At 36.9% G+C, this 16,732-nt stretch overlaps 1 protein-coding gene across 2 annotated transcripts in view; it reads left to right on the forward strand.

The window, feature by feature from the left end:
* The window catches only part of CCDC171 (coiled-coil domain containing 171), a 496,942-nt gene that overhangs the window by 10,009 nt on the left and 470,201 nt on the right, over nucleotides 1-16,732 (forward strand). For both annotated transcript variants that reach the window (XM_036739306.1, XM_036739307.1), the window contains exons 2-3: nucleotides 5,750-5,892; nucleotides 10,303-10,441. In XM_036739306.1, the coding sequence (XP_036595201.1) occupies nucleotides 5,852-5,892; nucleotides 10,303-10,441 (180 nt within the window). In that variant the 5' untranslated portion in view covers nucleotides 5,750-5,851. The remainder of the gene's footprint in view (nucleotides 1-5,749; nucleotides 5,893-10,302; nucleotides 10,442-16,732) is intronic.

The following is a 16,732-nucleotide window of genomic DNA, read 5'->3' on the forward strand; positions in this document are numbered from 1 at the left end:
TTCTTTAAATTTCTATTTTACCCTCTGGCTCTAGAATATCAGGGTAATCTTCCTTGATAATTTCTTGAAAGATGATGTCTAAGCTCTTTTTTTTGATCATGGCTTTCAGGTAGTCCAATAATTTTTAAATGATCTCTCCTGGATCTATTTTCCAGGTCAGTGGTTTTTCCAGTGAGATAGTTCACATTGTCTTCCATTTTTTCATTCCTTTGGTTCTGTTTTATAATTTCTTGATTTCTCATAAAGTCACTAGCCCTCCACTTGCTCTAATCTAATTTTTAAGGTGGTATTTTCTTCAGTGGTCTTTTGGACCTCCTTTTCCATTTGGCTAATTCTGCCTTTCAAGGCATTATTCTCCTCATTGGCTTTTTGGAGCTCTTTTGCCATTTCGGTTAGTCTATTTTTTAAGGTGTTTTAAGGTGTTACTTTTTTCAGTATTTTTTTGGGTCTCCTTTAGCAAGTTATTGACTTGTTTTTCATGATTTTCTTGCATCAATCTCATTTTTCTTCCCAATTTTTCCTCTCCTTCTCTTACCTGCTTTTCCAGATGCTTTTTGAGCTCTTCCATGGCTTGAGACCAGTTCATGTTTTTTCTTGGAGGCTTTTGATGTAGGCTCTGTGACTTTGTTGACCTCTTCTGAGTGTGTATTTTGATCTTCTTTGTCACCAAAAAAAGATTCTTGAGTCTGAGTCTGTGTCCTTTTTCACTGCCTGATCATGTTCCCAGCCAACTACGTGACCTTTGAGATTTTTGTGAGGGTATGACTGCTTGTAGAGTAGAGTACTTTGTCCTACAGCAAGCTCTACTGCAGCAGTATTCCTCCTTCCACGCTACCATCCAGGCTGTCCTGGGCTGGAGACCTGCTTCCCTCTGCTATTTCGTGGGTTCTGCAGCTCTAGAATTTGTTCAGAGCCAGTTTTTGCAGGTTTTTGGAGGGACTTGGCGGGGAGCTCACTCTAGTCCCTGTTTTCTAGCTGCTATCTTGGCTCAGCCGTGTCTGACTCTTTGCGACCCCATTTGGGGTTTTCGTGGAAAAGATACTAGGGTGGTTTTCCATTTCCTTGTCCAGCTCACTGTATAGATAAGGAAAGGTCACGCCAAAAGGGTGACTTGCCCAGAGTCACATAGCTTGTAAGTATCTGAGACTGGATTTGAACTCAGGTCCTCCTTACTCCCGGCCCAGCTTTCTATCCACTGTACCACCTAGCAGCCCCATAAAATGGTTACAAAGGGACAATTGTTTGCTGGTAGTAGTGGCTAACCCACTCAGTATTACAACTACCCCTACATTGTATTTCTAATATCTTCACTATTTCTAGCTCTTTTTACGTTTTAAACATTCTCCATTTTCACCATTGTTCCCTGATTCTTTCCTTGCTCTGTACTTTTTTTGGCCCAAAAAGGGGAATGTGTGCTTTTGTCTTTCCGCTGGTCATTTTAAGTGTGGAATATTGTCAAACTTATTTTGTTTTACCCATGAGCACTTGTTTTTGTCCACCCAGTCTTTCTGTGCCTTGTCCTGGACTGAGGGATTAATACTTATAAGGTCCTTGCCTTTCTGTGAAACTCATGATCCTCCTCTGCCGACTGAAGAGGAAAGTTCATCAGCTTTTACTATTTCACAAGTCGAGATTCTGTGTGAGTCTTGCCTTCTCTTGTATGTGTAAGTCTTCTGATACATACGGATCTTATGAATTTGTCTCTCTCTTAAGCAGGCTGTTACCAGCAGTCAAATGTGCTATATCCTTAAATCTTTTGGGGCCAGAACTTGTTGATCTTTTTGGGCCTTTGTCATAGTGGTCCTGGAAAGTAGAACCCCACAAAAGAAGTACACAATTTTGATTGAGAAAGAGAACTTTAATTGTACTCTGAGCCCATGAACTGTAGGGGAATCCTTAGTTCAATAATGAACATACCAATCTAGAATCTATTGAACTATCAGGTACATGGAATAGGTGATTCTGTAAACTTTAAAAAAATTTTTTTCATAAACTTTTAATACAATAATGAATGTGCAAATCTATAAAAATGACCTCCAAATCATAAAAATATAATAGAATCCTTAAAAAAAAATCTTTAAAGTACAAGGCACATGGATTATTCCTCTAAAGAGGATTATAATGGATTGATACTTCTACTAAGCCTAGTTGAGCTAATCTGTATGGTGCTTTGAAGACTTTCTAATTTCTAGCAGAGGAGTAAAGAAGTGGAGAGAAGGGCCGATTCTCTGCTCAATCCTCGGGAAACGAGGGCAAAGGGAAAGAAGTGGATGATAAGTTGCCTCTTTCCCTCAAACTTGATTAAGGAAGAAAGGGAACAAGTCCAAGAGGCTGTTCTCTAGTAGAAAGAGAGAAAGAAGAGTAGGAGAAGTGCCTAGAGATAATTTCTTTTGTTATCAGCCAGAAAAGAGTTTGAGATCCAAACTCTAGAAGCCCTGTTACTGCATCCAATCAAATGAGGTTACGCGCTTCTAATTCTGTGCCCTGTTACTAGGACTCAAGGCTGTACCTCAGTTCTTTCCCTACTGGTGAAGATGTTTCCTATTACAAATTTTGCATGTAGAAAGATTAGTTTGGAACTAGAGGTGTCTATACTTATTGTATAATGTGATTTCTTGGAGTCTGCCTCTGAATCAAGAGCGCCCTATCATATTCAGCAGTGGAAAATTGGCCCCTCAAGTCTGTGACCCATTTGGGGACCATCATCTCCACTGACTGGAGCTAGATGAGGGAAGAGTTTTTTTCCTAGTGGTTTCCCTTCTGATTTTTCTTCTGTAGCAATTAACTCCATTGATTTTGTGTGTGCAAAAAAGTTTTTAATGATCTTCTTCTACTCTTTAATTTATAATGTAACCTTTTACATCTAAAATTTTGATCATCAATACATTTGGAGCTTATTGTTTCATGAGATGGTTTTTAAAAATATACATGTTTTAATTCTGAGATACCATATCACACTAACAAAACAGGAAAATGACAAATGTTGGAGAAGATGTGGGAAAATTAGAATACTAATGAATTGTTGGTGGAGTTGTGAACTGATCCAACCATTCTGGAGAGTAATTTGGAACTTTCCCCGAAGGGCTATAAAACTGTGCATACCCTTTGACCCAGCAATACTACTTCTAGGTTTGTATCCCAAAGAGATCATAAAAACGGGAAAAGGACCCACATGTCCAAATATATTTATAGCAGCTCTTTTTGTGATGGCAAAGAATTGGAAATTGAGGGGATATCTATAAATTGGGGAATGGCCGAACAAGCTGAGCTATATGAATGTAATGGAATACTATTGTGCTATAAGAAATGATGAGCAGGTGGGCTTCAGAAATCCCTGGAAAGACTTATATGAACTGATGCTGAGTGAAACGAGCAGAACCAGGAGAACACTCCTGGTAACAGCCACATTATTCGATGACTGACTTTGATAGACTTAGCTCTTCTCAGCAATGCAAGGATCTAAGACAACTCTAAAATGGTATCCACATCCAGAGAAAGAACTTTGGAATCTGAATGCAGTTTGAAGCATAATATATGCTCTCCTTTTTCTTTTGTTGTTTTGTTTCTTCTTTCTTGTGGTTCCTCCCATTAGCTCTAATTCTTGTTTACATCATGACTAATATGAAAATATGTTTAATATGAATGCCTAAGTAGAGCTTGTATCAAATTATATGCTATCTTGGGGTGGGGGAAGGAGAAAAATGGGGAGAAAATTTGCAAGTCAAAATCTTGTGGAAGTGAATGTTGAAAACTAAAGATAAATTTAAAAAAATATATTTTTTTATTTATTTCCTTAAATCTTTACCAATTCCACGTAAAAAAAATTTTTAATGTTAATTAAAAAAAATCCAACTTCCAAATTCTCTCCCACCCCTTGACAAGGCAAGCAGAGCACATTTAGGGTTACTGATTATACATGTTGAAGTAATGCAAAACATGTTTCCATGTTACCCATATTGGAAAAGAAAACACATGCAAAAAAATCAAGAAAAATGAAGAAACTAAAAAAAATACTTCAGTTTTCACTCATAGTTCATCAGGTCTCTTTCTGGAGGTAGATAACATTTTTCATCATGTGTTGTTTTGAAATTATCTTGGATCATCACCTTGATCAGAGTACCTAAGTTGTTCACAGTTGATCAGTCTTACAATATTGCTGTTATTGTGTATAATGTTGTTCTGGTCCTGCTCACTTCACTTTGCATCAGTTTATGTAAATCTTCTCAGGTTTTCTGGGAAAAACCTGGAGCATACTGCTCATCATTTCTGATCCCATAGTAGTGTTCCATCACAATCATATGCCACAACTGGGAAGGGAGGGCAGACTGGGGAAAGGGGCAATAAGAATATATGCCATCTTGGGGTATAGGGAGGGGAGAGATGGGGAGAAAATTTGTAACTCAAAATCTTTTCAAAATGAATGTTGAGAACTAAAAATACATAAATTAATCTTAAAAAAAAACCACCACCACCACCACCAACAAAAGAAACAACCCCAAAGGTGAAATCTACAAGCCTTGACTACAGCTTGGGTTTGGGAGGTGAGAGATAGTAACGACTCCATTATGATGACTCCTAGGTTTTGAGCATGAGGGACTGACCTTGACAATAATAGGGAAGATAAGAGTTGGGGAGGGCTTAGGGGGAAAGATAATGAATTCTATTTTGCACATAATGAGTTTAGTTTAGTTCAGGATGTCTGGAAGGCAATTGGAGATGTGAGCTTGGGGGTCAGTATATACAGTTTGGGGCAGAATAGGTAGATTTGAGAATTATCAGCTCTTTTTCTTGTTCAGTTTTTTTCAGTAGTAGGGTTTTCTTGGCAAAGATACAGGAGTGGTTTGTCATTTCCTTTTCCAGCTCACTTTACAGTTAAGTTAGAGTTAAGTGACTTGCCCAGGGTCACACTGCTGGTGAGTATCTGGGGCTGTATTTGAATTCAGGTCCTCCTAACTGTAGGCCTTGTGCTATATCCACTGTGCCACCTAGCTGCCCACATCATCACCACAGAGCTGGTAATTAAATCCGTGGGAACTGATGAGATCACCAAGTGAAGAAATATGGAAGAAGAGAAGCGGACCCAGGACAGAACCCTGTGAGACTCCTGTGGGTAAAGAGTGTGATCTGGAGGAAGATCCAGGAAAGTAGATACAGAAGTAGTAATCAGATAGGTAGGAGGAAAACTGGAGAGTGGCTTCAGGAATCCTAGAGAGAAGAGAGTGTCAGCAGTGTCAGTGGCTGCAGAGACGTCAAGGAGAATGAGGATTGAGAAAAGGCCAGTCATTGGATTTGGCAGCTAAGAGATCATTTGTATACTGGTAAATCATCCACCTGTTTAGAATTTGTATCTTGAAGTTTCCTTATAAAGTAGTAGTTTTGTTCTCCAATGGAATGATTGTGTATTGTTCAGATGACAAACTCATTATTGAGGAAGGGTACCAGAAAGAAAGGAAAAGATTGTATTTTTTTTTTTATTTTTGGATTTCTCCTCTTATCTTGGCTCTCCAGCCCTCTCAATCTCATGGGTAAAGGCAGTAGAAAATAGAAAAGGAGTTATCTGTTTGAGAATTCTTTGATATTTTTGGTTACTAGTCTACAGTGTATAACTTGTTGATGGAAAGGAATGGTCTTTGTGAATCAAGAATGTAGGTCAAGAGAGTTTAAGCTCTATTTATATATCTTAAAATTAATTCTTTCAGAATCACATTTTTGTATTAAAAACTATTTTCAATATGTTTATTTCTTACAGACTTCTTTGTATAAACTTGAACAGTCATCTTTGGAGATTTTCATTTTTAATAAGTAAAAAGTTAAGGAGAATTCTGGTAATTAACAGTCAGACGGCATCATCATGAGCATTAATCCATGTAATATTAATGCTGAAATCCAAAGGTAATATTTAAGTCTTTTTCTTCCATTAATGTTATAATAGGACTGGCTATGATAAAATTTCATATTAAAAAAATCTCATTTAATTAGTGTTGAGATCAGGCTTGTGAGTGGCTGCTGCACTTCTAACCTGGGTGAGGTGGGAAGATGACCTAGTCTCTTCCACCCCTCTCTCCCCCAAAAAAGTCTACCAGGGCAATAGATAAAATTATTAAGGATGTAAAGTTTGTCTTTAGGGCTCTTCCAACTTCTCATAGCGCTTACCTTCCATCAATATGCTATCCTTTGGCTATCCTACCTCTCCTTTGATATATTACCTCATTCAGGGTATAATACCTTTCTCAGTGCCCTGTATTTGAAAATTATGCCTTCTCAGCCCCAGATCAGGATCTTGTTTTCCTTAGCAGCTGTATCTTTATTAGGTATTAGGAGATTTTTGCTTCATAGTCTTTGAGCTGGAAGAGACCATTTAGAGTAGAGATGTCAAGTATGCAGCTGGCAGCAATCCAGTATTCAATAAACATTTACTTTTCAAAAAATCATTTATTTATTTTTAACATTCATTTGTTCCAAATTCTCTTCCTCTAGCTCCTGCCCCATCCATTGAGAAGGCAAGCAATAAATCAATTATACATGTAAAGTCTTACAAAACATTTTTCCACAGTATCCGTATTGCCAAAAAAAGAGCAACAAAAACAAAGAAAGTGAAAAAATATGCATCATTATGGACTCTTTGTAGTTGTCTTGGATCATTGTATTGATTAGTGTAGCTGAGTCTCACAGTTGATCATGGTTACAATCCATTTAATCCACTATGTGCCAGACACTGGTCTTAGTTCTGGGGATACAATTAATAAAGACAGCCCCTCTCCTCAAAGAGCTTACATTCTAAAGGGGGAGACACTCATGGAAGCTGAAAGGGAGGGGGAGGGAAGGGAGAGTGAGACAGCTGGGGAGAGGCACGTAGAGATAGTCTAGCTTCTGCCTTGTATGAAGAAGTCATTGGGAAGAGTTTGGTAGGAGTTTGAGGAAGGTGGCATCACTCAAACCTTGAGTAGTTGTAGGGTGGTGAGTTTAGAAGTGAGAAACTTATCTTGGGAGTGGCATCTTTTCCAAGAAGGTGAAAGGAAGTAGAGTAGCAGATGCAAAGTAGAGGGATTAAATCAGATAAAAATGTTATTGGGAAATATTTGACAAAATACCTAAAAATACAATACAATATAGATAATTGTAATATTTAGTTTTCTAAGTCAGTGTGGGGCTGTAGGTATCCTTAAATGACTTAGTTGCCCCTCTTTCTATTTGAGTTTGACATTGCTGATTTAGAGCTTTTGGTTCAACTTTTCTATTTTACAGGGGAATAAACTGAAGCCCAGAGAGATTAAGTAATTTATTCAAAGTCATACAAACACTAGCAGGCAATGGGACTTAAACCCCGGTCTTCTGTTGAGATTCACATTCTTTCTGTTAATGGTAGTGATAACTTACATTTATATCCATCCATTCTCCTTTATACTTTCAACCACTTGTGAAAGTAGGTTCTCTAATTCTCTAAGAATTGTTATCCTTATTTTGCAGAGGAAGGGGAAGTTGAGGGTTGATGACTTGTTGGAGGCCAGATTTGTGCTGAACTCTCTTCTCACCACCACATGATGCTCCACTATTTTTACATTTAAATATATTAATTTATAGTGCTACTTCAGTGACTTACAGGAAACAACTTTTAGAGGGGTAATGACATTTTAAAAGATGAGCTTCTTAATTCAAATGAAACTCTGTTAATGCATGCAAGAGATAGTTTGATCAGATATATCTCCTTTTGTCTTTTTTGGCTGCCTCTTTCACAGGATATTATATTACATTAGGAGGAGTGGACCAAAGGGATCCCTGTGGCCTCTGAGGTCCCTTCCACTTTGACATCTGTGATCCAATGAGCCTAAGTACTTTTACTGTTAAGTAATCTTTTCAATTCTATCAGTTCATCCCTTTCAGAAATATTAAATCCAATGTTTTCCAATTGTATGTTGAAGTTCCTTAAGAAATGTGACTTCTTTTTTGTCTTAGTATCTTTAGCACTTAAAACTGTACTTTTAAGAAGGCATTTAATAAATGCATATTAGTTGAATTTCACATTCAAAATTATATTGAGGGGATTGAATTATATGGCCTCTAACCTGTACCTTATCTATGATCTTTGTTACTCAGATAGAGATAAACCATGCCTTCTAAGTGACTCTCTTCCCTTCTGTGGATAACTCCCTAGTAATTCCTGTCTTAAAGCAGATATCACATTCTCAGCATTTCTTTTGTCTGTTATATATCCTCTCTGTGAAGATATTTCCATAGTATGTGCCTCCAAAGCTCTAGTATATTTCAACCTGATACAGTATAACCTTATCTTTCTTAACAATGACTCCTGAATTTCCTTGTTTCAGAACAGTTTATATTGAATGTTATTTTTATTTCTTGGAAAATTTAGCTTTATAACATAGTTCAGTATGAATATAGCATGCTCTATACAAATGAGTGTTTTGCCTTTTGATTTGATAAAATGCAGCACGTTTGTCAAATGTTTGCCAATACAAACGTTAGAGTTTTATATATTGAAAAGCAATACACTGAACTACTGAGGATACAAGGGGACATATGGAAGAAGAACTTTATGGTTTTACTTCATCTGTGTTAAAAGCATTCTTTCATTTAAACTTGGTTGTGCTCTTTCTGGATATACTATAAAAAAACTGTGTCATAGTTAATTGCATTTCAGACCTTCCGTAGATCATTACAGTGTTCACCTGTGGATTTTAAAAATTTTAACGTTTTGAAAATAATGTTTCCATATAGCAGGGGAAAGAATTTAATGATTTTTAGAAAAATATTATTATTATAATACTTCATTTATTTGGCAAGGTCAAGGAACCATCTGGTCTACATAATTATTTGGTATCTGCTGTCTCATATGATTAAAAAAATTTTGGTAGCTGAAGCTTACTTTTTTAAGTTCATAGGCTTATAGAATTTAGAGCTAGAAGTGACCAACCTCTTTTACAGATGAGAAAACAGAAAGGGAAGGTGACTTATCCAGGGTCCCAAGGGTAGTAAGTGGTAGAACCATCTAAAACTTAGAAACTTTTTAAAGGTCATCCTTTTCAAATACATTGCATATTTTTCTGTATTGTTAAAAAAAAAGAGCATACCGAATTTGGTCGAATCTTTCCTAAATAATCCAGGGTATTTAAAAAAAATGTCTATTTTTTATAAGCTAGGTTTGAACATCAATTTTTGTTGTAACAATGTAATGCTCTCAGGGACTATTGAAAGGTTTTTTTTTATTCCTATGTTATGTAACCCTAGATTGTTGTATATTGAGGACTCATTTATGTGCTTTTTGTAGGATTTTTTTTATCTCTTCTTTTCGGCTATTGTATGTCATATATTGTTCCCCAAATAGATGGTAGATTTCTGGAAGACAGTGACCATTTTTTATATTTTCTTTTCGTCACCTAATACTTCAGCACAGTTATTTGGTAAATACTTGTTGAATGAACATGCACTAAGGTGCTAAAGAAATGGAAGTTCCATTTATCGTTACATTAATAAGTTTACTTTCTGTTAACTGGAAATTTGCTAACATACCCCTATTTTTATATAGGGGTATATAAAATACACCTATGGGAATAGCTATACTATCAATATATACATTTGGGTTTGCAAGGCCAATGCAGGAAAACCTGTTGTTTTTAATTGGTATTATATCTGATATTGGGATGAATTTTTACTTAATGGATGTATTGTCTTGGTAATCACTCCTTTACAATTAAATACTATTATGTCAAGGGCAGAAGAGGGGAACTTTACTGGATATAGGGTTCTGAAGACAAATTAGATTTTCCATTTTATATAATAAAGTTGTAGCATTTTGAGTATTGCAAATTAAAATGCAAAACAAATATAAAATTATGCATTGGTAGGGTTGCTCAAAGAGTAATTTAGTAAGTGGGGAGATCCCCTAGAAGGTAGAAATAGTTTCTGAAAATGATGATGTGGAATTTAGGATTTAGAAGTATGAAAGAAGTACTGTTGAAAACCATTCTTCACTTGGAAAAATTTGTGGTAGCACAACTATGAGGTTATTTTGCCCTGAGGATTAGGAGAACATGAAGAGGATAAGGGAAGTGGCTAAAGCTAGAGATGTTTTATACTACCAATAAACTAAAGTCTGTGTGTTTTCTAGGGAGCTTAGCATTTTCCCTATCTTACACTGGAAAAACCTTTCTTTCTCTTGTTAACTTTTCCTTTTCTTTATGAGATGAAATGCTCTTATTTTAAATTAAATGTGTATCTTATGCCAATTTAGCAAAACTATTGGAAAGTTTAAATACCACAATTGTATTTTATAATTTCATTTAATAGGTTAAAGAATACTGCTGTTGACTTAAAAGAAATGCATAGAAGCAATGAGTCCGACTTGGATTTCATTGCAGATCTGAGAAAGAAACTCCATCGAGCAAAAAAAGAAAAATTGGAAATAACAACTAGCCACAATGCCCAGGTAGGTTTTATATATTGGTGAGTACTGAAAGAACAGTTTAGTATGGAAATAGGAAGAATACTTGGAATTAATTGTTGTATTATAGAAATAGTTTCTTGAAGTGATGATGTGGAGTCTAGCATATTCATTAAATATGAAGCCTAGGATTTGATTTTTCAATATATTTAATTTTACATCATGTTAATCTGCTACTTTCCTTTAAATATTTGTAGAAAGAGTAGCCTACTTTTTGAAAGAAAAATTGAATATGAGGAAAATGAAAGTTTTTAAATGCGTATGTGTTATGGTTAAAATCTAGTGAGAATAAAAAAATAAAGGATTAATGAATAAAGATTTTGCTTAAGCCTTTGTTTCCCAAGGCAGTTTTAAGTTCAGTGTGCATATTCTTTTGGTTTTGCTTTCTTCACTTTACATCACTACATATGAGTTTAAATGTATTTCTTTGTATTCTTTCTATTTGTCATTTTTTACTTGAGTATTTTGATGAATTTGTAATCCCCTCACCTGCATTATCAATTCTTTAGCTTCCTTCAAGGCTTGGAAGCCTATCCTACTGCTCCCAGTTACTAGTAATCTCCATATTGAAATTACTTTGTTATATTTTATATTTAATTTTCTATGTACATATTGTTACCTCCCCATAGTATATGAACTCCCTGAAGGCAGGGACTGTTTTATTTTTGCCTTTGTATCCTGTATCTGGCATGTAGTAGGCACTTTATAAATGCTCATTGAATTGAATCCATATTGAAATCCTGACATTTTCTACCTTTATGACCTTGGATGAGTTGCTTAACCTTTCTGGGCCTCCAGTTCCTCATCTGTAAAATGAGGAGGTTGAATTGGATGGCACTGAAGGTCCCTTCACTCTAAATCTAAATAAGATTCTCTTGAGTCACATTGGATAATGAAAATACTTCCTCCAACAATGCAGATTGCAGCCCATTCACTCTTTCTCATTCATTGAATCTCTTCTCCTTACTTGCTTTTTAACCTTCCACAGGGGTCCTTCCTTTGGATCTCTTGACATTATATGGCTATCAGGAACACATGGACTATCCACCACTTTTCCTTATTCTCATCACATGACTAGCCCTTTGCCATTTCTGATCAAACATTCTTCTGAGAGAAACTTTTTTTTTTCTTTTTTTTCTGAGAGAAACTTTTTTGCCTCTTTTCTTGTATAGTTCTTCAATGGTGATATGCTGTGACCCATTTGTGTCTTCTGTACCTCTCTTTCCCTTTGATTGACCTACAATTTTTATTCTTCAGATACTCTGGGATTCAGTCTTTCATAGCTTTGTAACATCATCGAAAGAATGTATTTTTAAAAAGGGCCTTTTTTTTTTGCCAGGGGAGAAGCTAAGGATCATTAAAAGCACTTGATAGTTTCTCAGATGCTTTCCAGCCTGTTATTTTCTATTTATTTCTATGCCCAGTACGTTGCCCCTCTGTAGTGCCTGTCTAAGATGAACCCACTGTATAGGCTCTTTATCCAAACACATTGCACAGTTTAGACACTTAGGCATTCTTCATACCCTTGGTTTTTCCTGTGTGAGGAGTTAGTTAAATTTTCATAAAGTAAGTATAGATAACATTTAGGAGGTTTTGCAGTGTGATTGGAATGTAGATTGTGTGAAAGAGAATAATGTAAAGTAAGACTGGAGAGGTAGTTTGGAGTCAGATTGTGGCACTGGTAATTAAAATAGTGAGAGATTAGTAGAATTTAGTTTGTGTTTTTAGGCTTAAGAAAATGTTGCTTCTAATAAGAGCATTATGGGGAATAATATATTTGTAATGTAAAGTAGTGTTTCAGCATATAGTTGTTGAATGGCACTGTTATAAGAATCAGATGTCTGTGTTTAGTAAACCTTTGACTAGTCTGAGCAAAGGTTAATGCAAACATCAATTGCAAAGAAAGCCCATAGAGGCAATGATTCTGTGTACATTTCTACAGCTTAAACTTGATCTATTAAGATAAGCCCTTGATGCCAGAAAATGGTAAATAGAAAAAAGAAGTTATCTTAATTGTCAACCATTGACTAGTAACTTTTTTTAGAAATAAATTTTTGTTGATGTCCTTTATTTAACACTGCCAGGATTTCTCCTGGTATCCCTCTCTGTTTCTCCTCTTAGAAAGAGCCATCCCATATAGCAAAGAATATTTTTTAAAGCAAAAAAAAAGGAAAAAAAAATCAGTAAAACTGATCAGCACATTAAAAAAATCTGAAAATATGTGCAATGTTGCATATATATTTGTGGAGGTAGATCTGCCATCTATGCAAAGGAGTGTATGTATGTGGCATTATCTTATTTCATTTATTTTTCAGAGGTTTATCTGTTTAATCTCATCATTGTGATGAAATCAGCCATCATACAGCAGTCAGACTCCTTCTTCATTACCAACTTCACCCTTGCGTTTGGCCTCATTTGGGTTACTGATATGTTACAAACTCAATCTATATTTCACAAAGCTTAGAGAAGTCAATAGAACTGCTGGAAGTTAGGCCATTTGCATTTAGGCCTTAGGGAACATGGAAGGGAAGAGGCTGAATAAGGAGTTCCAGGGCATTGTTCTATGGTTATGGAGTGTGACCAAAATGAACAGCAATAAAATAATATCTACAAAGGAGAATGTGGAAAGTCAAGGGGTATGTGCCACTTACTGATTCTCTGTTTTAAACCTGAAGAGAAACTGAAGATTTGGAATCGATTTGGGCAAGAAAAGAACAGACCATCCTATAAAACACATTGAAGCAGCGATTTCTATTTATTTATTTATTTATTGTAATTAGATTTTTTATTTTTCGTTTACAATACTTAGTCCTACATGTTCTTGAGTTTCAGATTTTCTTTCCTTCTGTCCCCTCCCCCCTGGCCACCAAAACGGCATGCAGTCCAATATAGATTCTACATAAACCTTTGCATTAAACTTATTTACACAATAGTCAAGTTGCAAAGAAGAATTATGACCAATGGAATTAATCATGAGAGAGAAAAAACAAAACCAAAAAAAAAGAGAGCAAATAGTTTGCCTCAGTCTGCATTCAGACTCCACAGTTTTTTCTCTGGATGTAGCTTTCTCCATCATGAGTCCTTTGGAGCTGTCTTTGAACCTTGTGTTGCTGAGGAGAGCCAAGTCTATCAAAGTTAGTCATCACAGAATCAGTATGTCTGTGGTTGTGTACAGTGTTTTCCTGGTTCTGCTCCACTCATTCAGCATCATATCATGTAGGTCTTTTCAGGTCATTACAAAGTCCATATCTTCCCCCTTTCTTATGGCACAATAATATTCTATTACATCCATATACCACAACTTGTTCAGCCATTCACCAATTGATGGGCATCCTCTTGATTTCCAATTCTTTGCCACCACAAAAAGAGCTGCTATAAATATTTTTGTACATACAGGTCCCTCTCCCACTTGTGTGATCTCTTTGGGATATAGCCCTAGGAGTGGTATTGCTGGGTCAAAGGGTCTGCACATTTTTATAGCCCTTTGGGCATAATTCCAAATTGCTTTCCAGAATGGCTGGATCCACCATAACTCCACCAACAATGTATTAATGTTCCAGTTTTCCCACATCCTCTCCAGCATTTATCCTTTTCCTGTTTTGTCATGTTAGCCAATCTGACAGGAGAGATGTGGTACCTAAGAGTTGTTTTGATACGCATTTCTCTAACCAATAGTGATTTAGAGCATTTTTTCATGTGCTTATAGATAATCTTTAATTTTTTTCTCTGAAAACTGCCGGTTTATATCCTTTGACCATTTCTCAATTTGGGAATGGCTTTTATTCCTATAAATTTGGCTCGGTTCCCTGTATATTTTAGATATGAGACCTTTATCAGAGACATTGGTTGTAAAGATTTTCTCCCAATTTTATGAAGCAGTGATTTTTAAAACAAAGATAGTAGAACTGTAACACCTTAAATTGTTAATCCTTTTTCACAGGTTTACCTAGACCACTTTTGATTAAGAAAGCTATAGAAGGTACCTGGGGGCAGAGCCAAGATGGCAGAGTGAAAGCAGAAACATGCTTGAGCTCTCCCCCAAATGCCTCCAAATGCCTGTAAAAAATGACTCTAAACAAATTCTAGAGCTATGGAACTCACAAAATGACAGAGTGAAACAAGTCTCCAGCCCAAGACATCCTGGAAGGCTGACAGGAAGGATCTATCGCACTGGCTGGGAGCGAAGTACAGCTGGGCTGCACTAGCACAGACTAGGCCAGAGCAGACTGAGGGGAGCAGCCATCAGGGCACTGAATCATTGGCAGCTCTGGTGGTTTCCAGACTTCTAAACCTATCAATGCCAAAGACAACTTAGCAGGTCAGTGGGAAAATTTTTTCAGACCTGGGTGAGAGTCTGGCCCCAGCCCCGTGGTGGAGGTGGTGGCGGCAGTGGTGGCAGCGACAGCAGCTACTTCCAGAGCTCCAGACTCACAGAAAGTGGGGGGATCAACCATCTGATCAGAGTGGGAGTGCAGGGATCTCTTTGCTGGCACTGAGGCAGGATTTTCATGCTTTGCCCTGCTTGGATCTGGGTCGCAGTCAGGCTTGGTGGTCCTGGGGTGAGGAGGAGCACTGGTGTGGCAGACCTTGTTGTGGCTGTGGAGAGGGAATCCTCCTCACAGTTCCAGGGCACAGTTCCAAGGCTTGAGGTCACTCACAGACCAGAGCACAGGCTAGGAGAGGAGTATACACCTCTTCTTGGATCATACCACCCCAGAAAAACTGAAAATTTACAGGTGCATAAAACCCCTGAAGCTTGGGACAGCGCACTCTTCAGTTTGGAAGCAGAGTCATACCAGAGCTCAAAAGTCAAGTAATTGGCTGGGAAAATGAGCAGAAAACGTAAAAAAACTCAGATTGTAGAATCTTACTTTGGTGAAAAGAATATCGAAACATACAGCCAGAAGAAGACAACAAAGTCAAAGATCCTACATCAAAAGCTTCCAAGAAAAATTTGAATTGGTTGCAGGCCATGGAAGAGCTCAAAAAGGATTTTGAAAATCAAATAAGAGAAGTAGAAGAAAAATTGGGAAAAGAAATGAGAGTGATGCAAGAAAATTATGAAAAATGAATCAACAGCTTGCTAAAGGAGACCCCAAAAATATTGAAGAAAATAACCACCTTAAAAAATAGACTAACCTAAATGGCAAAAGAGGTCCAAAAAGCCAGTGAGGAGAAGAATGCCTTAAAAAGCAGTATTGGCCAAATGGAAAAGGAGGTCCAAAAGCTCACTGAAGAAAGTAATTCCTTAAAAATTAGAATGGAACAAATGGAAGCTAATGACTTTATGAGAAATCAAAAAATTATAAAACAAAACCAAAGGAACAAAAAGTAGAAAGCAATGTGAAATATCTCATTGGAAAAACCACTGACCTGGAAAATAGATCCAGGAGAGAAAATTTAAAAATTGGAGTATATGAAAACCATGATCAAAAAAAGAGCCTAGAGTGATGGTAATCAGGGTGGGACTTTTTGCCTTTTTTTTTTCTTTAGGAGTGCTTCTCAGCACTAAAGCAGTCGGTACCTTTGATAATTCTTGCCTTTCAAAGGAATGGCAAGCAAAGTGCACTTTTGTTGTCTTTTGTTTGAGTGCTTCTCAGCACTAAAGCCATCAAGTACCTTTGATGAGTCTTGCCTTTGTTTCAGTCAAAAGTCTCTGATTGGATCAAGAGTCTTTGATGACCTGCTTAAGTCAAGGGAAGGCTTAGGTTGCATGGGTTTGAGTCTCATGGTTGTGACACCCTCTGACCCTGAACAGGGTATATAAGCTCTGAGGCTGGCATTTTGTTTTGGGGCTCTCACTGGAAGAGTGTCATGTGATTTGAGCAGACGAGACTCTGGGTAGCCGTCACGGAGCCCCTCAGCTTTGAAAACCCAGATATCGGTGCCTCTCTCTCTGCTAACTGTATGTATTGCTATAGACAGATAGAAGCCTGTCTACTGATTTGTGTTTGTTCTGTTTATATATTGTGTGTTTGTGATTTCTGTTTGTATTCTCTCTGAAGAAGTTCAGGGTGCTGGCTTTTCCCCCTGAACTAAGTGAATGATATATGTATGTTTAATTGAAGTGAGATTGTAAACCCCTTAAAGTTGTTTTCCTTAGAAAAGTGGATCAAAGAACCTGTGCTAGTAGCCCTTCTATGTGCTGGTGTTATTGGCCTTACATAGGCACAATAGCTGCTAGCAGCATTGTTGTTACACTTAGACATCATCTTTCAAGAAATTATGAAGGAAAATTGCCCTGATATTCTAGAATCAGAGGGCAAAATAGAAAGG

This window comes from Trichosurus vulpecula, chromosome 9 (genome assembly GCF_011100635.1).
Source record: "Trichosurus vulpecula isolate mTriVul1 chromosome 9, mTriVul1.pri, whole genome shotgun sequence".
In the NCBI taxonomy this organism is placed as follows: domain Eukaryota; kingdom Metazoa; phylum Chordata; class Mammalia; order Diprotodontia; family Phalangeridae; genus Trichosurus; species Trichosurus vulpecula.